Genomic DNA, 27,475 nt, shown 5'->3' with positions numbered 1-27,475 from the left:
TATTCTAAGTGCTTTCTCTTTCCCATCCTCCTTACACCTCCCACTTCCCTGTTTTTAAGATTCACTACCTGAATCCATCATGAATCCATCTTTTCCACTCTTAAGTCTCCTTTTCCGAAAAGTCATCAGGAAACATTCGACCAAAGCATGCTCAGTAATCAAGTTTGCTGAAACTCTAGAAAAGTTTTTTGTTGGGTTGGTTGTTTCCCATTTAAAATAAAAGTCCTACATTTTCGTCTGTCCTCTCTAACACAGAAGATGTGTAGGGAGGAGGAGGTGGTGGGAATAGAAAAGATGCTCCATGGGAGCAGGGGTGCTACTGCGTTCTTACCTGGACGTAAGACTCCATCCAAAGAGCAGCAGCTAGCAAACTTTGGAGTGGACTAAAATGAAGCCATCGTATCTCTTAGCACAGTCTGGGTAGGGCAGCACAGAACAAACTGTACTTTCCAACTGGAGGTGGGGCGCGGGTGGGGAAAGACTGGTGAGGGGAGAGAGGGCTGCCCAGATCAGAAGCATCCCGTGTAGCATCCTGCCTGAGAAGGAGGGTGCATTGGCTGGACGAGCTCCCAGAAGAAACCATCCGGGGCTGCTGCAGCCCAGAAAGCTCTGGGCTGCAGCCCGCGCCCCCGCTGAACTGCGGAGGTGGGGCCAGGGGCGGCCGCGGGACCGCTCTCTCCCCTCTCCCGCCGCGCGGGCCCCCGGATGTGCGAGGTCGCAGGGGAGGCTGGGAGAGCAAGAGTGGGCTTCCCAGGCCCGCAAGCTTTCCGCTTGCCGAGGACTCTGTTGCAGCCATGGGCTACCAGGCGCAGGGGCCCGTCATCCTGCCTCAGGTAAAGCTGGGGACTGGGGCAGCTTCTGAAGCCAGGTCCCTTCCAGTTTCATTCACCCTGCAACAGAGGTCTGCTGCCTTGGGTTTTAGCAGTGCAGAAAGTCCTCCAGGAGAAAAAGTTTTACCTTCCTCTGACTTTTGTTTTGTTTTGTTTTTTTCTTGGCAGGCACTTTTCAATATACCCCTTAAATCTTACAAAATCGCATCATTGGCTCCCTAACTGAGCCTGTATTCTGGGATTCCATTCAGCAGTCCGTGAACTTGGTGCAGCTATAATTGGGACATTTTAGGATGGAATTTGTTTACAATGCTCTGTTCCTAGCTGTTATTGTTGCTCTTTATTATTATTATTATTATTATTATTATTATTATACGTTATATTATTATTATCCTACTCTCATTATTTTCTTACCGTTATCCTACATTGCATATTTATCTGACACTTTTCTAATATTTGACCTAGTAAATATTTAATTGCCATTTTATATATCAAAATAGAGCAATCTGGATGACAGAGAAACGCTCGTTTCTGAACATAAGCACAAAGGGAAAACTTGTCGTCAGTCCACAGCTGTTTTTAATGTTGTCAACTCGATTATAGGATCTGGTATAATAGGTAAGTGTTGTTTTATTTTGTTTTAAGTTTTAAATGAAAAGACAAAATTTAAGGCTCTTACTCTGTTGCTAGTATTCACTGATTATTTTTGAGGAAAAAATATTAAGTATTAAAATTGGTAATTTTTTCCCATAAAATCACCTCCTTTTTTTCCAGTGTAACCATGTGCACTTTTATGCTGAAGATGAGGTTCTGTTCACACTCTTTCCTCATTTGAGAGCATCTTCCATAAGTGGCAGATAAAGTTGGAGCTGCATATGGGATCTGCTGAATTTATTTTTATGGGCTCTATGGTCAATTGATAATAAATAAATAATACTATACTTTTTCCATCTTCCTGAAGTGTCCACCATTACTTGAACCACCTTTCTATGACCTATAGTGTAAATCTCCAGATATTTGGAAATATTGAAGGTACATAAGTTTAATGTGAAAACATAATAATCTTGTGAATAATTAAATCATACAGTATTTCCTTGCCTATCTATCTAGAGTTAAAGTACAAACTTATGATATATTAATTTTAAGTATCATTTAATTAATAAGTAGATATTGGTTAAATGAAAATACATAGATTTTTTTTAATGAAGGAGCCAAATAATCAGAATTGAAAGAAATGAGCAGCTCATATTTTCCCAGTTTGAAGCAAGGGGAAAATTCTGACAACATTAGGTGCGTTGCATTAGAGTAATTAAGGCAATTATTTTTTCAGTGCTTATCATTCTATTTGTTCTTGGAAAACATCCAATTTAAGAAACAGCAAGACAAAACAAAATCCTGCAAAATTCATTGAGAATACTACTTTTTCCTGTAAAGTTTTGACCTTTTAGTTATAGTCATCATTGAATGTTCATCTGGATTGAGTTACTTTTTTCATCTGTTGCAAGCTGATATGTCTCTTGATTTTACTTGATTCCATATATAGACAATTCTTTTTGGTGGTACACAGAATAGAGGTAGGTGAGGCAAAGTAATCGAGTAGGGGCAACGATTTGTTTGAAATTCTGCCCCCATGAACCAGAGAGGTGTGGGCAACTCTGCCAGGCAGAATTCCGGAGTTAATTCCTAATGTGAACACTTTTAAGCTGATTCGTGTCAGCAGCATTGAAAAGTGCCTCTTAATTATGTACAGCAGATTTTTTAAGGAAAAATTTTTCATGGAATAAATTCTTGATGGAAATATTTTAAATACATTTTATCTTAAATATGTATTGTCCATAATCTAAAATTGACCATTTCCCAAAAAATTCATAGGAAATACTTTTATATAACCCTTCAGCTTTATAGAAAATACTTTTGCCTTCTCATTTTTTTCTCCTTTTCCTACATGGTTACCATTTTGATTCTGGCATTAGTCTTTCCTCATATCCCCTTTCTGTAGCCTTATTACCTTCTCTGCTTTCCCAGCTAGCACGAAAGGAAAGCTTTAGGTCATTACTTCCCACATATTCAAGGTCATGTTCCCCTCACCCTGAAGTGAACATTATTTGTGTGAACTGGCATCTTGCTGCTTTCTTATTCTTATTCTGTCACCTCATAAATTTGCTTTCTTGACATGTCCTTAGCTTGCATTTTATTCTGAAATAGTATTAACATACTAACATTTGAGTAGCCTTGTGCACTGTTTACAACCATGTCCTGTAAATATGTCACTTTATGAGCTTGTTATATATAGGAATTGGGGGGAAACTTCTAAATTTCTGTATGTTTTATTAATGTGATGGGTGGGGCATTTTATGTTTTTTCCAGGATTACCTTATTCAATGAAGCAAGCTGGCTTTCCTCTGGGAATATTGCTTTTATTCTGGGTTTCATATGTTACAGGTAAAATACTATGTAATTGCTTTTTCCTGCAACTTAAATTGTGCAATGATGATTACACACACACACACACACACACACACACAAATAATTGAATTTCCTAATTAAGAAGTGCATCAAATAATCCTAAAGAATTTAGACATTTATGTCCGAGAAGATTTACTTTGCCTACTAATCCTCTGAACAGATTAGAAAAGCATTATATATCACCAACCCTAAATCCTTTTCATGTGCCTTTTTTCACTTTGTGCAGAGAGCGGTAGATGGGGGAGTCATTTTAAAGGCTGGGAGAGACTGCTCTGAAAGTGTAGACATCAGGCCTTCCTCTCCCACAAATACCTTAAGCAGATGCACATGAATGAGCAATATTTTCTAGCTATTTTTGTGCAGGTAAGACTGAAAGGCCTGGTGCTCAACCAGCACCTTTCAGGGTGTCCACCACCCGCTCCCCACGGTGCCTGCCCAGGCTCCCTACCTACCACTATCTTAGAGGGCAGCAATAAGGTGCTTCTCTATCACTTCTCTTCTGCTTCCCCCTTTTCATGTGACATGTTCATTCACACTCACATTTTGCTACTTTACAACTCATACTCACCTCCTCTTCCTGTTGTTCTCATCCCTGCCCTTTTACCCGCCACCCCCCCCCCCAACTCACCTCATGACAACCACAGGGTCCTTCCTCTACCTTAGGGTCACTGTGAAAGAGGCAGTGATCAAAACCAGATACCCACTTGCGGTGGCTGTTGGTATGGTGGCTGCTGTGTGTGGTCACTTGGATGCCTTTTACCAGGCAATGCAGAACTCCTCAGCTGTCTGTTTCTTCAGTTGACCTGGCTCTCGATGGTGCCACCTTCCTGTGAGGTAATGATGCCCAGCCTCTGGCCAATGACTGACTGGTAGGAACACAAAAGCTGACCTCCCAGCCTCCGGGAGACACCAGTGAGTGTTGCAGGTGTAGCTCCAGAGGGCCTCCACCACAGGGATTGGGCTGAGGATAGTCTTCACCTGAGACCATGCGCTGGCTGAGCTGTTTCCCTTCCCCTGTCCTGTTCTTCCCCTTCTCTCGAGGGTACTCCCTCAAATCCCATGCCCAGGAATCTCTGGTCAGCTCTGCTTCTGGAGCCCAAGATGCCATCCCCTCACAAAATCTCAGGTTTCCAAGACCAGCCTTTAACTCTGCTGTTTTTTCCCTCAGGCTGAGGAAGAGAGAGTAAAGCACACAGTAGTTACCACAGTAGCTGCAGGAGCACTGGGCTGCTTTCCTCCCTGCTTTCTTCTCACCACCTGCTCTCCCCAAACCTAAGCTGCTTTGAGCTTCTAAGCTCTTATTTTGTAGCTTAAGACCCAAAACTGAGTAACCCATGGGACCCATAACGTTGTGCTTATTCAGAGTTTCTGGTGTTTAAAAATTGCATTCTATTCATGAGAACATTCATCACACTAAAAAATCCCATTCAAGGATTACTCTTGTCGTTTTTAATTTCCTGTTTCCCAGTCAGTCATCACTGACAAATAATTTCCACCCAGGCATAATAACCGTGGATTATTTAAGCGCGCTGTAAACATTTACACACACTGTAAGCCAGTAGATAGAAAAAAATTAAAAAATATATATCACCTAAGAATTAAATACTTGAGAATTGACAATTTACCCAAGCCAAATCACATTATACATAAATAAATCATAATGTGAATAACTGTCCCAACTAATGCCATGCATAAACTTGTAGCAGTGACTGTGAACAGCCTTTTTGCAAAGCCATATATTGCAAAGTTACTAATCAGTAGAAATTAGTTACTCTTATTCAGTTGCATGATCAAAATATTTAAGTAACTTTGATGAATAAAGGATGACCACACAGAAGCAAAAAAAAAAAAAAAATTACAGACTCTGATTCCTTGTATTTTTTAATTAGGCCTTAAAGAGGAAAATCTACAAGTAGGATATAATACTGAATTTTTCTTTCAATTGACACTGTAGGGGCCCCTAGGTGGCTCAGTCAGTTAAGCTTCTGACTCTTGATTTTGGCTCAGGTTACAATTTCTCATCTCTCGGTTTGTCATTTGAAGCCCCACCCCACCCCCCACATCCCCCCAATCCGATGGGTTCTCTGTTGACAGTGCAGAGCCTGCTTGGGATTCTCTTTCCCTTTCTCTCTCTCTCTCTCTCTCTTTCAAAATAGATAAGGGGTGCCTGCGTGGCTCAATTGGTTAAGCCTCTGACTTCAGCTCAGATCATGATCTCACAGTTTGTGGGTTCGAGCACCATGTCAGGCCCTGAGCTGTCAGCACAGTCTGCTTCAGATTCTGTGTCTCCCTCTCTCTCTGCCCCTCCCCCACTTGCACACATGCTCTCGCGCTGTCTCTCAAAAATAAATAAATTTAAAATAAACTTAAAAAAATAAATTGACACTGTAATTACACAATTGTTTTTCTTTATAATTATTCTTTTTTTTTTTCTTTTTAAGGCCTCTAATGAGATATGTCCAGCTAGGAGGTGGTTTTTCTGTTTTCATATTTTTGAAATGTTGGGAAATAAAAACAAATTGTAAATATTTACAACAAATGCTTTAGTTTAATTTGTTTAAGATTTTTATATTTGTTGATTAGAGTGTAATAATTTTTATTTTTCAAACATATATACTGATTTAAAAGAAAATTTTTATGTTGGATAACGTAGACTCATTCATGGATTTATCTAAAATTTGTATGCAGTATATTTAAAGTGAGGTCGCACTGTTATGGTGATTGATACTTAAGATTCCTAAAGCTTTTAAGATATATATATATAGCTTGTTTTACAGGCAGATAAACACATTTTTTATTGATTAGATTCTTAGCAAATTGTTAACTTTAAGCAGTATATTTTGAACTTTTATAAAACTCAGCATTCTCATCCCAAGCATATAGTTGTTCACCAAAAGTTGACAATATCTATGAAACATTACCCCCTCTCTGTTACTGAGGTCCTCATTCATTCTCTTTCTTGATCAATAAGTTGCTATTGAGTTTTCCTACATATAGCATCTGTCCACTTTCTGATCAGTCGTCCATATTGCTGCAGAATTACCTTTATAAAACCTCAGCCTGGTCTCTCACTTCCCCAGTCAAGACATTCCAAGACTGCATAATGACAACAGAAAAAAAAAAATATTGCATTCAAATTCCTTCATAGATCAGCCACAATCTGAATTTTTCGTTTCATCTCCAACTAATCTAGCATCTCTTTCACATTGTCATGAACATTACCATGTGTCGAAGTTATGTTTTAGCTATTCTGGAATATTCCATTCTCTGCAGATTGTGCTGTCATGCTGCCTTCCCATGGATAGTCTCCCTGCTTGACATTCTTTTTCTTCTCTACCTGGTGAAATCCTGTATATCCTCCAAGGCTTACTCAGCACCTCTGTGAAGCTTTTCCTGGTTTTAAACAAAGGCAATATAATTAATTTCTATGTCTTTTGTGATTTTAGAATTTTTTTAAATATACTCATTAGGCCATTTATTACATTGAATTTTGATCAGTTATGTAGACATCTAGCAATCCTGCTATATTAATTCATTCAACAAATATTTAGTGACAACTGCTGTCATTATACCAATGAAGAACATTATTCCTGCCTGTATGAAGCTCACGATGTTGTGTCAGGCAGACAAAGACATAGAATTATAATACTTTATGAAAATGCCATAATAAAAATACATAAATATGTGCATTATGATACGGATACTGGCACTTAACCCAGTCTCAAAGGAGCAGTCATATTTTGGGAATGAAGAGACACCTCCACTGACTGTTGATGAGTGAGCAAAGAAAATGGAAGGGTACTCTAAGCAGAGGGAAATGTGGAAGTGCAAAAGGAAGCTGTGTAAGTGATTCCATCTGGCTAAAGCATAGGGTTGATGTTCGAAGGGGAGAGAGATGAAGTTAGAGGTTTTGCAAAGGCATTTATGAAGGCTCCCATGTAATGATCATCATTACTGCTTCCTGCGGACTGGCTGGATCCTAAGCGTAATGCAGCCACTGTTCTTAATCCTTCATAAGTAGATATTCTACTTCATGGAGTATGTTCTACTCTTTCAGAGAAGGAAATTGAGCCTTTGATAGGTTAAAAGACTTGCCCCAGGTTAGCAGTTATTGACAAGAAAATTGTAACTTTGACTAAGTGCATGGATTCTGGAGCCAGACAACCAGGATCTGAGTCCTGACTCTTCCTTTCTAACCCTGTGAAGTTCAGCAATTTGCTTACCCTTCTGTGGCTCACTTTTCTCATTTTTTAAAGGCGGTGGGTAATAATTGCACCTGCTTAGAGTTGCTGTGAGAATTAAGCAAGTTAATATGCATAAAGCATTTAGGAAAAAGCCTGGCACAGAAAAAAGTGCTGTGAAAGTATTTGCTAGTATTTTTCTGGCTGTTATCATTATTGTTATCAGACTCCAAATACAGAGCTTTCTCCACCACCACATGCAGCCTATAGAAAATAACCAAAAGTAGCACAAATTCCCGTTCATTTAGCCTGTATAGCATGCTAGGCATGGTGGTAGACATTTAAATATCATAATCCTCACAGACTCCTCAAGATTTGGTGTATTGTCTTACTTTACAGCTGAGATTCGAGAAAATCAAGTCTTTCACCCAAGATCACACAGCTAATAAGTAATTTTTTCTGCCTCATGAAAAGGATTTTTTAATCCAAAAGTGTTAGAGGATTCCCCGGGAGGATTTTAAGCAGAAGACATGATCAGGTGTATGCTGTGGTCAGTTCCATCTGGTAGAGGGGAGACGTCAAGAAAATCTTGGTAGGGAAGGCATGTCAAAAGTATCTTGAAGAGGGGCCAGATGGGTGGATGGGAGAACTATTAGGAGTTTTTGCAGTAATCAAGGAAAGAAATGGTAAAAGCCTAAGCCCTCAAATAAAACATATTAGAGATTAGAAATGAGGGGATACTGTTGAATAATTTATGGTGCGGTAGTTAATGGACTTGGTGACCAAAAGAATATAGCAGGTGATGGGTAATGAGAAGTCTATGGTGATTCTCAAATTTCTACTGATATTGTTAATAATTTGGAGAAATATAGATGGAGAAGCAGGTTCCAGAACAAATCTATAAATTAACATTTGGGCATTACAAAAAATAAAGATGTCTATGAGATGTCCAAGGTAAAATGCTTATTAGCCAGCTAGATATAGAAATTGGAGTTTGGAGGAGACTGGTTTAGAGATACAATGATGGTGGTTAATAATAGCTGTATGAAAATTACAGCCACAGGCATGAGTAAGATCACAGTAGTTCATTTTGAGGAGTGAGAAAAAAGTCCCAAGAATCCAGGTTTTAAACAGAATGAAAGAAACTGGTAAAAAACAAACAAACAAAAAAACAGAAAACAAAAAACTGTATGATTGGTCAAAAGGTAGGAGGAAATCCGCTCTTTTGCAGTCAGCGCTCAGAGCAATGTGCATCTCTGGGGACAAGTGGCACAAGCACCACAAGACAGGGGGCAAGAGAAAGCCCTACAAGAAGCACAAGTATGAGCTGGGATGCCCGCTGCAAACCCTGATTGGCCCTGCCGCATACACACAGTCCATGTTGGGGAAGGCAGGACCGTGCCTTGAGACTGGCCGTGGGGAACTTCTTCTGAGGCTCTCAGTGTTGTACACTCAAAACAAGAATTATTGATGTTGTCTGTGATGCATCTAACAACGAACTGGTCAGCACCAAAACCCTGGTGAATAACTGTATCGTGCTCATTGACAGCACACCCTATGACAGTGGTAGGAGTCCTACTGTGCACTGTCCCTGTGCTGCAAGAAGGGGACCAACCTGACTCCTGAGAAGCTTTAAACAAAAAACAATCAAAGAAAATTCAGAAGAAATATGATGAAAGGAGAAAGAATGCCCAAATCAATGGTCTTCTGAAGGAGCGGTTCCAGCAGGGCAAGCTTCTTGCATACGTCGCTTCAAGACCAGACAGTGTGGCGGAGTAGGTGGCTATGTGCTAGGGGACAAGAAGCTAAAGTTGTATCTGAGGAAAATCAAAGCTCTGAAAGGCAAATAAATCTTCCTGCTTCCTATCTTTGGTCATGTTTATTGTTCTGTCAAAAAAAAAAAATGGTAGGAGGAAATCCAAAAGAAAGTGAAGTCACAAAGGCCAAGGGAAGGTGGTTGAGGAAGAGGGGAATGGTAAACAAAAAAATTGCTAGGGCACCTGGGTGGCTCAGTTGGTTAAGTGTCCCACTTTGGCTCAGCTCAATATCTCACAGTTCATGAGTTCAAGCCCCGTATCCCACTCTGTGCTGATAGCACAGAGCCTGATGCCTGCTTAGGATTCTGTGTCTCCCTTTCTCTCTGCCCCTCCCCACCTGTGCTCTGTCTCTGTCTCTGTCTCTCTCTCTCAAAAGTAAATAAACATTAAAAAGTTTTAATAAAAGAAAAAACTTGAAATAGCAAGTTAGATTAAGATTTAGGACGTGTCAGTTGGATTTATCAACTTGAAGCTTATTGGTGAATTTGTTGAAAGAAGATTCAAGAATGTTGGAGGGAATCAAGGTAGAAAGCATATTGCAATGATTTCTGTTTTTTCCTTTGTATTTTAATGCATTTCCAAATTACTTAAGGGATGAAAAAAATCACCTGTGCTGGAAGCATGAGCAACAGAAGAGAAAGAACAAGAATCATACCCTGTACATAGCTGTGTACCCAATGCACCTTCAATGTCATTCATTTAGTATTCAAAAAACATTGATTTAAGTGGGGGGGAAGGAAAGAGAGATCAACTTTTAATTATATAATTTCTATATATTTGTGTCTTCAAATCCAACTCTAAAATGAGAGCTTAAATCTTTAAAATATAAATTACAAAAAAAATTCTTGGGGTTCTCTCTTAACCACAATAACTGTAAAATAAAGTTCCTACTTGTACTTTGTTATAAAACAAATGATCTGATTCTCCTCAATCTATTTTTTTCCTGAATGCTTGAATCATTTTTCATTCTTGGTTTTCACACATTGAATGTCTATGAAATATTTGATTACCTACATTCTGTTCCTTGGACAGTTGAGCCACATCCTTGTAAAAGTCATTACATTGGTTAGGTTAGGAAAGTAAAATGGAAAACTGATGCTTTGTTTCTAGTCTGCATACTTCCTTCTGTCCAGGTCATTGCACAGATATGTTAAGTGTATTTGCATATCAATTGAAAAATATATGACTGGAAATAGTACTGTTTCATGAAAGGTAATGTTTTATGAGAAGAAAGTGAGCCTTGTCATGCCAATCTACTGTGGCATTAAATTAAACTCTTCAAAAAGTTTCTTTGAAGTCTTTAAGTCAAAATATTTTTTAAAACTTGTGTATTAAATGCAATCTGACATTGTTTAATTGCTATTTTGCTGCAGACTTTTCCCTTGTTTTATTGATAAAAGGAGGGGCCCTCTCTGGAACAGACACTTACCAGTCTTTGGTCAATAAAACCTTTGGCTTTCCAGGATATCTCCTCCTCTCTGTTCTTCAGTTTTTGTATCCTTTTATAGGTAAGTTGATTCCTTTTACAGGTATATCCTCATAGGTAAGGTGACAATGAATATTGGAATTATTTCATAAGCATACAACTATTTTTGAAGAAAGTAGCTTTAATAGTAGATTAAAAGTGAATAGGTAAGGGAAACCTGGGTGGCTCAATCGGTTAAGCATCCTACTTCAACTCAGGTCATGATCTCACAGTTCGTGAGTTTGAGCCCCATGGTTCATGAATTTGAACCCCGCATCAGGTTCTCTGCTGTCAGCACAGAGCCTGCTCCTCTCTCTGCCCCTCCCCCCTCGCACACTCTCTCAAAAGTAAACATTTAACAAAATAATAAAAAAACAAAAGTGAATAGGTGAAATAATAGATTTCTTCTAAAGCTGAAATACATTTTTTGAAAACCTAAGGGTCTGTGGAAGCCACGTACAAACAAGGCCAAATTGCAATTTAAAATTTGTGCCATACTGGTGAGCATGTCTTCTTAGGTGCGTTGTTAACGTTTGCCAGTGGTCGAATTGACTTGATTTTTAAAATCAGTAATATAGAAGCTATTGTTCAAACCAGTAGCTCCTTATGTCTTCATGGAAGGCTAAGACTATTATTTCCCCCAAATCTTATTTTTTTAAATGAGGGGGTATTTGGGAGCCTTCACAAGTTTCTATTATTGTTCCTTGTTTTGAGCAATGCATGTGTTACAGAAAACATGTTTGGAAACTGAACTTTAGTAACAAAACAAATCACATTTTAATTTTAATTAAAAAAAATTTTTTAATGTTTATTTTTGAGAGAGAGACAGAGACAGAGACAGAGGTGTGAGCGGGGGAGGGGCAGAGAGAGAGGGAGACACAGAATCCTAAGCAGGCTCCGGGCTCTGAGCTGTCAGCACAGAGCCTGATGCGGGGCTCGAACTTGGAAACAGTGAGATCATGACCTGAGCTGAAGTCGGATGTTTAACCGACTGAGCCACCCAGGTGTCCAACAAATCACATTTTAAACGACTACCAAAACTCACTATTATTTAAAGGTGTTCTGTCTGGAAAAGAATCGATTTGTAAGGTGAAAATGTTTTTGTAATATAAATTTATATTCTCCCATAAATCTGTTATCTAGTTATTTTTGAAGTTGTACATATTCATAATCACAATACATATTTGAAAGATGTAGGAGTATGCCAATATTTGGGAATAACATTACTTTGAAAATCAGTGATGGGTATTAAGGAAGGCACTTGTTGTGATGAGCACCAAGTGTTGTATATAAGTGATGAATCACTAAATTCTATACCTGAAACTAATATTACACTGTACGTCAACCAACTGGAATTTAAATAAAAAATTGGAGAAAACACTGCTAAATGCAAAACAAAATTTTAAATATTCAAGATGAGATATGCGATGGCTTATCAGTAACTGTATTATTTTAATTATGTTTTTAGCTATGATAAGTTACAACATAATAACTGGAGATACTTTGAGTAAAGTTTTCCAAAGAATCCCAGGAGGTGAGTCAATATATTTATTTATGTATTATTCATAGTTAATGTTGTTCATAATAACTTACAAGCAAAATATTTGCAAGTGGAAGAATTGGATGACTTCAGATATCTAGCAATATCCATGATCCATTCTGATCCTAAAGTATTAATCTACCTTTATAGACAGTTTAGTTCTTATTTAGCTGTTTAAAGGATATCATTGCTATTCATATACTTAGAATACTTTGTATTTTAAAAATCTTGTGCTACATATCACCAATTCTCTGTAGTAACATTTTTCATGTACTGTTTTTACTATGCTGTTTCTTAAATAAGCAAGCTGACTTTCCCCCATTATTTGTATTAAGATATAATTTAATACAGTAAAATTAGCCCTTTCTAATGTATAGGTCTGTGAGTTTTGACAAATGCATAGCCATATATCCACAATCACAGTCCAAATACAGAACAATTCCATCCCCTCAAAAAATTTTTCCTTATTTCCCTATGTAGTCAAACTCTCCTTCATGTACAGCTCCTGGTAACCACTATACGATTTCTCTCCCTAGTTTTTTTTTTCCCAGAATGCCAGATAAATGGCATCGTATATAGGTAGACTTTCAAGTCTGGCATCCTTTACTGAATATAATGCATTTGAGATTCATCCAAGTTTGGGGATGTATCAGTTGTTTGCTCTTTTTTTATTGCTGAGGAGTGTTTCATCATATGGATGTACAGCAGTTTATCTGTCACCTAGTTGAGGGACATTTGGGTTGTTTCGTTTGGCCTGATATTGAAAAACCACTATGAACATTTCAAGCAGACCTTTTCAACATGTGCCACAACCCCACTCCCTGTTTGACTTTGCACTATATCATGGCACGTTAAATAACTTAGAGGTCACAAGTCTTTTTGTCTTGAAGAGCTTCCCGTCCAAGCCACATAATCCTCAGTTCATGGTGACCTAACTCTACAGTTGTTATCATCGTTGACAGCGATGCAGATACACCTTTCCTCTCAGTGCTGAATCACTCATCCTACACACATACAAACCAAAAGAAAACAAAACCTAAAACTAGAAATCACACCTACTCCTTTCACAGGGTTTAGTGGAAACGGAGATCAGGGAGACTTGGCCATCAAATCACAGACACACTGTTTGCTGGCTGTGTGGCCTTGAGAAGGTTAATGCCCTCTCTGAGTTCTAGTCTCTTCATCTCTCAATTACGAAGTAGAGTACCACCTGCTTCATAGAATTGTGTGAAACAACAGAGGTAATACCGATGGTCCTTGGCAGATAGCAGGATTACCCAACACTGTTAGCTCTTATCAGCAGCTTCTGTTCTAGCCCCCAGCCTACAAATCATGTTTTCATAAACTGAGATCATGTGAGTGGAAGAATGCCGTGTATAAAATATGACCTAATTATGTAAACTTTCTATTTTCATCAACAACTAAGGGAAAAAACAAGAAAAAATACATTCACATGTCAGCTGTGATTATCTTTTAATTGGATTCATGAAGATTTTTTTGTTTCCTTTGTTACGTTTTATGTCTTCAAAGGAGCATATATTAATTTAGAAAAATCTTTTTATCACTTCATTTTCTTATTTGAAAAATATATATATTTACTAGGAAATAATAGAAAACACAGACAAAATAGAGGAGATAGAGCATACTCATAATTTCTTTGTTTGGGGAAAACCAGGTAGGGACAATTCTTCCAACAACTTTCTCCCTACTTTCCTTCCTCCCTTCCTTTTTAACATATACCTCCAGAGTCTTAAGAATATGTATGACTTCAGATATTCACATGACTAAGATAATACTATACAACTCATTCTATAATGTGCTTTTTCTCTTAGTAGTATAGTAGGGACACACTTTTATATCAAATTATAGATACCTATCCTATTTGCTTTGATGGCAGTTCAGTATTCTCCTGTATAATATCGGCTGTACAACAAAATAGACCAAAATTAATTTAAATTTCCCCAAAAGAGAAACATTTCAATCACATTTTTGTTGTTTTTTAGTTATAAATAATATATGGATATATACTCTTCACATAAATAAAACACCTTCTACAAAGCTAAAGTTCCCTTTAAACCTCCCTCCCTGGTTATTAAATTTTTAATAATCAAAAATGAATTTAAAAAAATAGGCCACATAGCAAAGAACACACTTTATTCTAATCACAGTTTTTTAATTTTTTTGTTTATTTTTGAGAGAGAGAGAGACAGAGACAGAGCATGATCTCTGGGGAGGGGCCGTGAGAGAGGGAGACACAGAATTCAATACACGCTCCAGGCTCTGAGTTGTCAGCACAGAGCCCGACGCGGAGCTTGAACTCACAAACCATCAGATCATGACCTGAGCTGAAGTCGGATGCTCAACTGACTGAGCCACTCAGGTGCCCCTTATCACAGTTTATTTATCATTGTTGAATGGAATATTTTATAATGTGTGCCTTGTTTGTATATTTTATAAAGTATAAGATGATGCCAAAATACTTTTAGAAGTAGATAAAATCCTTAGCTGTATTTTTTCCCCTGAAATATATCACCAATGTCTTAGACTGGCAAGTGGGAATTGCTTATATTTCTCTCAGATAACCAAAGCTTTGGTACAAGTCTAAGTAGTAAGAAATGTTGGTATAAGAATGTGTATGTTTAGATGATTTTGAAATTTCTCAAAAATCTTACTATAGTTTAGAGGTGCCTGAGTGGCTCAGTCGGTTAATATCTGACTCTTGATTTCAGCTCATCTCATGATCTCATGGTTCCTGGGATCAAGCCCCACGTTAGTCCCTATGCTGACAGTGCTGAGCCTGCTTGGGATTCTCTCTCCCTCTCTGTCTGCTGCTCCCTTGCTTGTGCTCTCTCTCTCTCAAAATAAATAGACTTTAAAAAATCTTACTATAGTTTAAACACTTAAAATACTTATTCAGGTGTATTTTTGTTAGAAGATCAGTATAAATAATAGATCTCATCATTAGATCCTTATTAAAAAATGTCCTTTATGGTAATAGAGAGCCTTTGTTACTAGGTTCGTCTCTGCTATTCATAGGATTCTATTTCAGTGTTTTTTAAGGACTTAAAATTTCCTAGTGAAGAGAACCTATACTTTCTACCAAACATATTAGTAGAGCAAATTATTCGAAAGGGTAAACAGAAACAGATATGCAAATAATTTAATTCAAATTATGTTCACCAGAAATATGTAAGTAGTTGAGCTCAGGGTTCAGGAACTTGAACTTCCTGTTTTAGTATTTTGATTTCACAACTTTATGATAATTGTTTAATTATGTCTGAGTTAAACAAATATTCATGATTATTTTTTATTACAGTATGTATGTGTGTGTGTTTGTGTGTATATTTATACCACTTTGAAATTGCATCTGAGAACTTCCCTGTAAGTTAATTAGCCATATGAGAAAATTAGAAAATGAGTCTCACTTTTCCCAGTAATAGCTTTTTTTTTTTTTTTTAACCACACTCACTCACTTATTCTATAGACCTTAGACTTTGCACAAATTAATGAACAAAGACTTGGTATCACTGGGGACCTTTCAAAAACCTAGTGGTAGGATCTCTGAAAGAATTCAATATGAGCTCAAATGTTTAAGCAGTGGTGTCTTCCTTGGAATGGATATATAGCTCCTGAAGTTAACACTATGATTAGCACAGCTTTAAAATGATATAAACCCTTGCAAGTATGTTTTATTTTATGTTTACAACTTTTGCTTGTATTTGATGACGGGCACACGTGTGCACATACACCCCCCCCCACACACACACACACAATTATTTATTCATTATGATAGCCAAGAGTCTGCAGTGTATACTGGTTTCTGCAGAGCTTCCCAAAGACTTCCCTACACAAGTTGTTTCTGTCTACTTTTCTTCAGGGAGACCACTGCTTCTCAACAAAAGTGTAGAAATAGAATATCTTTACCTAAAGCTTGATTTTTGAAATGTTAAGTTTTACTGCTCATGTCTCTTTTTAATACTGAAATTAAAAAAAAAAAAAGAAAAATCCTCAGAACATGCCCTGTCCTCATGTAGCTTACTTCCTATTGAAGGGATTTGTCATTAGAGAGTTTTGAACCAACAGTGACATCATGTGTTTAACCTTTGGGAAGGATCTTTGTACTTTCTGGGTTATAAGTATACTCTAGGGGGACAAAGGAAAGGTAAAGCAGGAAAACTGACTAGAAGGCTATTAAAATGATTTGAATGAAACATATAAGATTATTTGAACTAGGGGTGTCTGGGTGGCTCAGTTGGTTGAGTGTCCCACTTCAACTCAGGTCATGATCTCATGGTTCATGAGTTTGAGCCCCATGTCAGGCTCTGTGCTGACAGCTCAGAGCCTGGAGCCTGCTTCAGATTCTGTGTCTTTCTCTCTCTCTGCCCCTCCCCTACTCACTCACTCTCTCTCTCTCTCTCTCAAAAATAAACATTAAGGGGTGCCTGGGTGGCTCAGTCGCTTAAGCATCCGACTTCAGCTCAAGTCATGACCTCACAGTCTGTGAGTTCAAGCCCCGCGTCAGGCTCTGTGCTGACAGCTAGAGACTGGAGCTTGCTTCAGATTCTGTCTCCCTCTCTCTCTCTGCCCCTCCCCTGCTCATGCTCTGTCTCTCTCTCTGTCTCAAAAATAAATTAAAACTTTAAAAAATAAATAAATAAACATTAAAAAATTTTTTTAAAGATTATTTGAACTATAGGTTCATCCTTAAGTTATTTTGTATTTATATTTTTGTGAATAATTTCTATTTTTACACGATTTTATGGGATTTACTCAAAATCTTTGTCATTTAGGTAACATTTAATGTTGAGTTATTTTTGCAATTAAGTATTTGGCTAATTACTTGTATCCCTGGTGTGTTACTCATATCCATAAAGACTTTATAATATTTGTTGTGTTTTAGTTGACCCTGCAAACTTGTTTATTGGTCGCCACTTCATTATTGTGCTTTCCACGGCTGCCTTTACTCTGCCTTTGTCCTTGTATCGTGATATAGCCAAGCTTGGAAAGGTAACTTTTACATTTTAAAAAGGTGCAGACTGAAGCCAAGAGCAGAAATGAGAAACCAAGAGCGCACTTTACTCACTGTATGTTAGCCAATTTGACAATAAATTATATTTTAAAAATAAAAAATAAAAAGGTACTGAAGTGTACTTTGTTACCTGTACTAATTTTGTGAAACTATCTTCTCTATGGCCAAGTTCTTAATTATAATATTTATCTTAATTTCTTTTAGTTTACTTATAATTATACTAGAGTAAACTGTGCTTGAATATTAATCTTATTTGTGGGAATTGATGGTTAAATAGTTAATGATTATGAAATAAATATGTCCTTTACTTTCCTTTTTTTAAGGTAGATACTCTGAAAGCAGACAGCATACTTTCAATTTAGAAAATAAAAAGAATTATACTTGCACAAGTCTAATTTACTGAAAAAATGTTCTATCATTTTTACAGATAGTAGTTCAAACAATTTAAAGTTAGACTAAGTTTAAGAAGTAAGGATAACTCACTTCATTGGCTAAAAATTTTTTAGTAAACTACAATGTGTTTCATCCAGTGAATTTAAATGTCAGTATGTTGATTGATTCATGAAAATTTGGCCATTGTGTATGATTCTTATTGCTAAAGAGAAATTATGATTTATTTTTAGTGAAACCAAACAAGTAATTATTCATCTCACCATATACGCTCATCTGCATGGGTTAGCCTTTATCTACTTATATTTTTATTTCATTACTCTCAAGGAGTGTTTGTATTTTATGCAAAATATTATTGGTGTTATAGCTATATTTTGCCAAGCATTCTGATGAATCATTTTTAAAGAGAGTTATTTATATATTTTTTATGTTCTAATTTGAAGAGTTCAACACTTGAGTGAATTTTACTTTTTACTGTGATGTTTCATGTGTATCTGTAGTTATGGACCCTTCCATAAGGATCATGTTATGGGTCCTGTTACCCACAGTCCTTCTAGATGGAGCTGAGAGTGGAGATGATATTCCAAAGTATCCTGACCACTCTACCTTCATTCCCTAACAGACTTCCAGAAATAAACAAGAGCTTTTTTGTGAAAAATTTTAAATGGCTGAACAATTTTCCATTTCACATGTTATAGACGTAAATGTTATTTTCTGAGAGCAGAAGGCTGGGCATTCATAAAAAGAAAGCTAATATTCTATCATATTATTAATACCTGGACATTTTCCCTAAATTCCCTTTAAAAGATTCATATTGAAATGTCTAAATAAACCTCCCAGTGAGCAAAGCACAGTAGTTAGGAGTCCTGATCTGGAGTCAGGATGCTTGCATTTGAATTCTCCCTCTGCCATCTTCTAGCTGTGTGACCTGGGGAATGTCATTTAAAATCTCTGTTCCTCAGTAGATCAGAGGACTCATAATACAACCTTCTTTCTAGTTAAAAACTAGCAACCCAGGAAACAAGGTTAATGACAATCAAATGAAATAAAAGCAGTTTCATATTATGTTTCTCTTATTAGAGAAAGAAGTCTAAAATGGGCGTATCCATTAAAAAATTAAGGGCAGAAACACAGATCTAATATTGAGTGCACAGAACACATATACACACAGACCGGTTTATATTTTAACCATTGAAATAGTGACAGAAGAGAGGGGAAAAAGCAAAGACTGTAGAAACAGACCAAAGGGCAAAGCCAAATAGGAAAAATAGACTAACAGAGCTAGAGAATAGAAGGGAAAAGGGAGAGGACACCCAAAATGTGTGAAAGTGAGTATGTGTGGGGAGGGTCTTATGTTGAAAGGGAGAGGAGAAGGTAAAGACAGAAGCAGAAGAAGTAATTATAGGTAGAAAAGAAGCACAAGCCAACACCAAAATAGGACCTGAAGAAAAAAGAAAACAACTTCCCTTTCACTTTCATGAATGAAAATCACCAGTTTTGTATTCTATACAGTAAGCCACTAAAAACATTTCAAGCCCTGTTGCAAGATTAGAGCACTCATATATGGTACTTGTCCCCTATTTTGAGAAAAAAAGTAATACTGTGATCTGATAAAAAGTTACATGCTTGAGATTATCAACACCAGTCTGTAAGAATAAACTACTATAGGATTGTGTAAACAAAAACTGTATATGTGTTTATACAAGTAAAAAGAGAAACACCTAATATTTTCAATACAACGATTTTTCTTCCAAACTGACAACATCTTTACATTTTCTTTTGCAGATCTCTCTTCTGTCTACAGTTTTAACAACTCTGATTCTTGGAATTGTAATGGCAAGGGTAGTCTCACTGAGTCCATACATGTAAGTTTTATTGCTATCTTGGTTAGTTTTTAATTTACAGCCTTCAGTAGATATTTATATACTATATTGTAAATACTGAAGTATAAAGTAATCATGGCATTGGAAGCATTATTTATCTTTAGTATTTGACAAAATGAGAGAAAATAATTACATCTAAGTAGACAGGCATTTTTCATCTGGACCCTGCATGCTGATGTGATTAAACTGAGGTTACTTTTTATGTTAATGGCCAATCCTAAGAATTAGAATAAGAAAGGGTTTTGAATAGTGAGAAATAGGAATGAAGTCCAGCACTCAGGAGGAAAAATGGTAAATGGCAGAAACTTTTTTCTATCTGAGAGAAATTTGCCCTTAACGAAGTTTCACCAACATAGGCCGAAATGAGAATAAGGAATATAGTAGCTGTTTCCCCACTACAGGAATATAGTCACTTTGAAAACCACCTTTTATTCTCTACTAAGATTATATTCTTTAATTAATTTGTGTGAAGATGCTTTGTCACTTGTGAACTGATGTTAATTGCTGACCGTGGCATTCATTTGTTTTGAATGTTATTTGGCCAAATAAAATGTTGATAACTTAGTATTGGTTCCCCAAGTTTTAAAAATATAACTTATCTATAAGACAAAGCGTGGATACTGCTATTTCAAACAATTCCATTTTTATGCCTTGATTATAGAGTAGATTCTCCAGATAAGGGTTGGAGAGTTTATTATCCAGAGTCCCAAGAGAATGCTGGAATGAAACAAGCTTAAATTGGTCTTAAGACAAAATAAAATTAACTTAAGACAGTGTCTATAGCACAGTACAAAGACTGTACTGGGTCTTTAATGAATGTAACCTGTGAGGGAGAAAAAAGGAATCCTGATAAATAACTATCTTTGATAACAAGGTCCCCAAGATAACTTATTCTTTCCTATTGATTAATTGTTCTGAAAGATCACATCATTTTCAACTTCATATGCTGATGTCTGGGTTCTTAGTCAACCAGGAAAATACCAAAAATTATGCCTCTAATTTATTTGGGAGGAATTATGAAATATCTAGTCTAATTGCATTTGATATAGCCTTTCCTTTGGGAAAAAAAATGTATTTTTTAAAGGATTAAAATAAAAAAGCATAAGTAAGCATAAGTATTAATATAACATTTATATTAATGTTCTCATCAAATAACTTAATCCCAGTTCATAGTTGTATTAGCTTGGGGTGCCAGAACAAAATACTGTAGACTGGGGTTCTTAAACAACAGAAGTTTATTTTCTCATAGTTCTAGAGGCTGTCAGTATGTTCAGGTTTTGGCGAGAGATCTCTTCCTGGTTGCAGAAAGCTGCTTTCCTGCTGTGTCCTCACAGGGCAGAGAGGGAGAGAGACAGCAAGCTCTCTGGTATCTCTTTTTTTTTTTTTTTTTTTTTCAACCGATCAAGATATTTATTTGATTTCAACAAGTCACAGACCCAGTATTAGGCAATTCTGAATGGCACTCATATCTCTCTTCTAGAAAACACCTAGCTTATGCATGAGACAGATGAAAGTTTAAAAAACTTAAAAATTTTTATATTTATTTCAGTGGATTTCAAAATCCAGGGGCGCCTGGGTGGCTCAGTCGGTTGAGCGTCCGACTTCGGCTCAGGTCACGATCTCGCGGTCCGTGAGTTCGAGCCCCGCGTCAGGCTCTGGGCTGATGGCTCAGAGCCTGGAGCCTGCTTCCGATTCTGTGTCTCCCTCTCTCTCTGCCCCTCCCCCGTTCATGCTGTGTCTCTCTCTGTCTCAAAAATAAATAAATGTTAAAAAAAAATTAAAAAAAAAATCCAAATGTGCATCTTAACAAATAAAAAATTCCATATTCAGTAAGGGCTTGAAAATTATTATATAAGCTTTAACATATATAGTCAAAATAAAGAAAAACTATTTAGCTTTATTTTAAAGTAACTTGTATATTTGGGAGATGATTTTCACAAACATTTACATACTAATACCAACAATAACTTAGCTCTTTATAAGGACACTAATCCCATCAAGAAAGCCCTGCCCTCAGGACCTCCTCTAAACCTAATTATCTCCTGGAGTCCCCATCTCCAGATACCATCACGTGGGGTATATGAATTTTTGAAGGAGACACAACTTAGTCCTCAGAAATCGTGGTTTTGAAATGCATCCAGTTCACTTCATTGTGGACATTCGTTCTTTCATTTAGTAAACTCTTACTGAATGCCTGTTGTTTCTAGCTATTTTGCCACACCCTGAGAGTAAAAGAGCAGAGAGGCATAAGTCAGCACCTGGTGTAAGTTGTTCACAATCAAGTAGTGCAAATGGACTTATTTTAAAAACAAAAGAAGAAAAGAAAAAGAAATGGCAGTGCAGTAGGAGAAGTGCAAACTACAGGCATAAATGCAGTAGCAGTGCCAAAGAAGAGAGGGCTTAATAGTTTGAATCAGGAAGGGCTTCCTGGAGGAAGAAAGATACGATCTGGGTGTTTTGAAAGATGAGTCTCAATTTTTTCAGGTAGATAAAAGTGTGAAAGACATTCCAGGCCCAGGAAAGGTAAGCATAAAAGCACAACATCATATATTAAATTCTACTGACCTTGATTAGTATCTACTATATGGAACTGTATTCATCTCTGCTTTTCAGAAGCTGAATTTACAGCAACAAAAAACTAATAAGTATATTGAACAGAATACAATAGATAATTGTTGGTTAACATTTTTAATTGTGTAAAACAGAACTTTTTTAATTGGAGCTTTTATTATAAAAAGTGACTCTAGAGAATAAATTATTAGGTTATAATAAAAGGCCTTATAGGGTTGCCTGGATGGCTTAGTCAGTTGAGTGTTGGGCTCTTGATTTTGGCTCAGGTCATGATCCCAAGGATCACAGGGATTGAGCCCTGTGTTAGACTCCGCGCTGAACTTTGAGTCTGCTTAAGATTCTTTCTCTCTGCCCCTCTCCCCTGCTCGCTTGTGTGTGTGCTGTCTCTCTCTCCCTGAAAAGAAAAAAAAAAAAAGTCTTATAGATTTGGCAAATACAGTACTATGAGGCAATATTGAGGAAAAAAAAAACAAGTAGCTAAAAGTTGGAGGTAAATAAATTAATCTTTAATTGAGCCCCAGTGGACAGTTTAAAGCAATGATTTTCAACTCTAGCATCGCTTTAGGTTTACCCGAGTAGCTGTCAAAAATACTGATGCCAGGACCCCAGCTGCAGAGACTCTGAGGGAATTGGTCTAGGAAACAATTCATTATTTAACAGTTTTGAGTCTGTGAACAAGGATCTAGAGCCTCTTGGTTTAAAGAGATTTAAATCACGAGTACACGTTTTTACTGACGTATCATTTCTAAAAATACACCACAGATTTTGTGTTATTTTAGGCACTGTTGTGCCATTATTTTTCACAATTCATTCTCTACTTATTTTTTAGTTTTTAAATGCAAAACGTATGTGAGATACTATTGTGAATACAAAGAGAAAATATCTCTATTCTCAAGGGGCTCGCAGTTATTGGGGAAGATAAGGCAGCACAAATGACTGTCATATGGGCAAGTGTATCTTGATACAAAGGAAAGAGGAAGGAGAGGCCATTTCCTGGTGGCACTAAATGAATTGATTTTATGGCCAAAGAGCTATTTATTTCTGTTGTAAACAAAATGTGGTCTGTATCTTTCTAACCTTCCTCTAGTGGTGATATCATGCTTCATCTGAGCCTTTGCAATTTTTCTAATAACAGGGATTATTTACTTAACTCTTTCAATATTTAGATGTTAAAAAAGTATTTTTTTTCTAATATCGTGCTGCCTTTTATTTCTGTTTGAATACTACTGCAAACAACTTCTGTTTGTCCAGATTTACAATCAGGCTAATCAAATCCCATGTTCGAGGGCTGGCATAATAGCTAGTCAGGCAGTCTTCTTTCTGAAAATATGACAACCATAAATGCTTATAATCCATAAAACATGAGAAACTCAATACTCCATGTGTGTTTTTCCTCATTTTTGGTTCAGAGGAATGATCAGAAAAGCTGTACTTTTTCATAGGGCTTTTAAAATGGTATTTGGAAAAGATCTTTAAACCCACTATCAGCAAAGAGGAAGGTCTGTAATGGCTACTGGTATTGACCTTGTTACTATGGAAACACCTTTTTAGTCGTTGTGTTTTAAAAATAAAACACACGATTCAATTTCCTTTTTCATAACTCATAAGGCTATAAATTCTGCTTTTTGATATGATTTCAAATATCTTATAGTCCAATGACTTTCAGTTCTCTTTGGAAATAATGTTCATTTTTATTGCATTTTCCAACCTTTTGCTTTCTAAAAACTGAGGTGGCAAGGCAATTTAATTGCTTTCTAGAAAGTGTGCTAGTATCAAAATGCAATGACAGTTCTTCCTTTTTTTTTTTTTTTTCAAACTACCATTGGAGGCATTATCACTATGAAAACCTTCATTCTGTGCCTCATTAATATTCCATTGTTTACATTCAGAATGGAAATGATAGCATGCAGTCCAAATTTACAACTATTTTCTCTTCATATAACATCTCTTTTATAGCAGTTTAATCATTAGTGTGGTGTTCCAAACATAATTCCAAAGAGTGTGTCCATACTTTCAACAGGCTTTTATGCATATGAAATGTTCCTTCCTCAAGGATCTTAATATGTATTAGTTTCTTTGCCCCTTATCCATTCTGATCCTACAATTCTACAATTTGATGCTATACATAAAGAGGACCTGGAGGGGATTAAAGGAAGGATTAGAAAAAATGGGTAAAGACAGAGGAATAGTGCATTTTTTAAAAAGGCAATGATTAGTTCTGTCAAATACAAGCCATCGATTTTTTATGACTAAATTATTATCCTTTTTTGTTGCAAATGACAGCAACCACAGAATCCTAACTGCTTGAAGCAAAAGAGAATTTATTGTTTCACATAACTACAAAGTTCAAAGGTATTCCCGTTATTAGATTTGATTGTATTTAGCAGTTTAATCAATGAAATCAGACACAGTTTCTCTTTTCCCACTTCTTGGCTTTGCTTCCTGTTTTGGCTCCAGTTTCTGAAAGGCTGTCTCCTCATTGTGACAAGATGGCAGTAGCAGAACCAGCCTACATCCATTCAAGTCCCAGTCCATGAAAAGAGAATGAGGTTTCTCTTTTAGGTTACCTCCAACCTTACTTCCACTGTTAGTTCTGATTGCCTCTAATGGGGACTGGTGATGATCCCAAACTCTATCATCATAGCCTGTGTTGACTTGCTCGTGTTTGTTACATGCCTACCCTTAATGCTAAGGATAGGGTCACTCCCACTAAAGCACATGGATTGAGAGTAGAGGAAAAAGAGGTCCCAAAAGAAGTCAAGGCAATGATGCCAGGAGAAGAGGGAGTAGCCACTGTATGATACAAGCTACGGATGTCCACCTCAGGTGACAGTAGGTTACTGGTAACCATTAGGAACATCAGTCAAATGATATTAGTGGACATCAGGTTAGAGAAAAGTAAGATGCAAGTGAATGGTAGGGAAGTGAATTGGGCAAATACATACCCACCTCTTTTTGTTTTTTAAGAGCATCAATGAATGAAAGTAACATGGCAAAACAGTAGCTTGAGACAGGAAGAACTCTAACAGATACATTTTTGTTTTTACAATGGGAGATATTGAGCATGTTACAGGTCAAGCCAAAAAATGGAACCAAGTCCCCCAGGAGATCTTGAAAATTTGGAATTTAAAATATAGAGTAATCCCTGACGAGGAACTGGGATGCTTCTTCCTCTTGAAACAATAAGATCAAGTATGGAGAGTAAAATATGGATACATTCTGAAGACCAGAGAAGGGCATTTGAATGTGCATGCCCATATTTTTTCAGAGATGAGATTATTATCTGAAAGTGTGGTAGACAAAGGTATGTTCAGAACATGAATATTTTAGTTGGTTATATTTAGAAGTTTCACCATGGAAAGTAAGAAGGGATCTGTGCATAGGAATGAAATAATCACACTATATGTTAAATTATCTTTATTCATATTTTATGTTTTCTTGTGTATTTTATCCCTTTCCCACAATTGCAAGCTCCATGAGAACAGGATTGCATTAGCTCTTTTCACATCATATACCCATGACTCAGCACAGAACCTAACACAGAATTAGAATTGCAGCAAAAGAGTGTTGAATGATCAGTGGAATAAATGAATGAAACTTTGTGCCTTCTGCTTTTAATTGCTTCAATTTTGAGATTAACTATAATTTTGAAGTAATGAGACAGTAAAAATTATCATGAGACAATAAAAATTTCATGCAAAAACATTCCCTGTCAAAGAAAAATTTACTAAGCCTACTTTCATGCCAGCAAAATTAGCTAACTGATTTACTAAAATACCATTTGATTCCAAGTTCTGCAGCAGTGTTAGAACTGGTACATTTTGCCAGACAGATTGCTCACATGAAGCAACAAGTAGATCCATCGTTTGACTTGAGTCTACATGAAAATAGGAAAAAACAGCTGCAAGACAATGTATTCTCAGGAAAGATTCATCCAGTCACTGTGCTAGCAGAGCTGGAGAAACCGCTTAGGCTACTCGGTGTTAAGAATGTATTCTACTCATCATCAATTATTTTTTTAAATGGCTGCCGTAGTGAGTTTTTCACCTGTCTGTTATTTCCAGTGAGAAGCCAAACTGGCATGTGGTGTGATTCACAAACAAAGGGCAAAAATAGAGTAGTCTGTTCTTCCAGTCGACAAGCATTTATGAAAAGTCTAGTTAATGTCAGTCTCTCTTCTAGGTGTTCAGGCTATAAAGATGAAGAAAGGACAGTCCCTGACCTTAAATACCTATAGTTTATGGATGGCAACAACAGACATTTGAAAGATAATTTCAATATAATGATGAGTAGAATTATGGGAAAGAACTTAGAAATAGAGACAGGGCCCTTAGCCCAACCTGGGCAGGCAGGTAATAATATTTCAAGATAAAAGAATATATGATCTCCTGCTTGAAAAAAAATGTACTAATGTTAGTTGGGTCAAAAAGGAAAACGGGGAGAGGTTGGAAGCTACTATTGGCCGAAGTGTGTGAGGCCCAGACATGTGATGTCTTTAACATGTGATGTGTAGAATGGCAGAAGCAGTTCAAGGTTAAGAGGGATACTGCCATTGGTTTGGGAACTATCAAAGGAAAATAAAGTGCTGCCCTTGAGAATTTTCCCAAAAACTCTATCTTGCTTTAAATCATTCCTCAAATATATATTTTATCACAGTTTTAACAACAGCCATGTCTCCATGTTACCTTAAGAGATCCTTAAGGTAACCTCATGTTACCTCATTTGAAAAATTACTGAAGATGGTGCTTTCCTAATCCACTGACCCCCATTCTCCTATCTCCACCACCTACGTAGCCCTCTGTGTTTAGGAAGTAACTAGACTTTGGTGATTCTGAGCTGAGAGTTTGACTAGGCTATGCAAATAAATGACCATAGACAGGCTGGCAGAGACCAACATGGAAGGAAAGCTTCATGTGTAGTGTTAAGAAATTTGAATTTGTTGTTTAGCTGATGGGGCATTGGAGGTTCTTCAGCAGGAGAGCAACTGCAGCAAGTCTCCCTATCAATGGACTAATCTTACAGCAGAGGTGAGTATAGATAGAGGTACAAAGACTCGGAAGGAGTCTATCTATAGCAAGCATCCAGGCAAAAGACAAAAAGGCTGGCAGAAGTGAAGAAGAGGAAGAAGAAGAGATTGATGTCAGAGTGTCCAGCTTGGACAACTGGACTGTTAGATGGTCTAGAACTCACCACCAAAAGGAGAAAATGGGAGAGTCAGTTCAGTCAGTAAGCATTCGCTTACCAGGTCAGTTTTTTAGGATATACGTCTGTGAAGATCAATATAGCACAGTTCCTTTCTGCAG

General features: G+C 36.9%; 1 protein-coding gene across 1 annotated transcript in view; it reads left to right on the top strand.

Annotated features, from left to right (window-relative positions):
- Positions 1 to 787: 787 nt before the first annotated feature.
- SLC38A11 (solute carrier family 38 member 11) overlaps positions 788 to 27,475 on the top strand; it is a 56,274-nt gene continuing 29,586 nt past the window's right edge. The window contains exons 1-7 of the mRNA XM_007074640.2: positions 788 to 833; positions 1,331 to 1,448; positions 3,198 to 3,272; positions 10,668 to 10,802; positions 12,228 to 12,293; positions 17,200 to 17,306; positions 19,504 to 19,583. Of these exons, the coding sequence (XP_007074702.1) occupies positions 795 to 833; positions 1,331 to 1,448; positions 3,198 to 3,272; positions 10,668 to 10,802; positions 12,228 to 12,293; positions 17,200 to 17,306; positions 19,504 to 19,583 (620 nt within the window). The 5' untranslated portion in view covers positions 788 to 794. The remainder of the gene's footprint in view (positions 834 to 1,330; positions 1,449 to 3,197; positions 3,273 to 10,667; positions 10,803 to 12,227; positions 12,294 to 17,199; positions 17,307 to 19,503; positions 19,584 to 27,475) is intronic.

This window comes from Panthera tigris, chromosome C1, assembly GCF_018350195.1.
Source record: "Panthera tigris isolate Pti1 chromosome C1, P.tigris_Pti1_mat1.1, whole genome shotgun sequence".
In the NCBI taxonomy this organism is placed as follows: domain Eukaryota; kingdom Metazoa; phylum Chordata; class Mammalia; order Carnivora; family Felidae; genus Panthera; species Panthera tigris.
The sequence above is the reverse complement of the archived record's forward strand: the minus strand, read 5'-3'. Positions and strand labels throughout refer to the sequence as shown.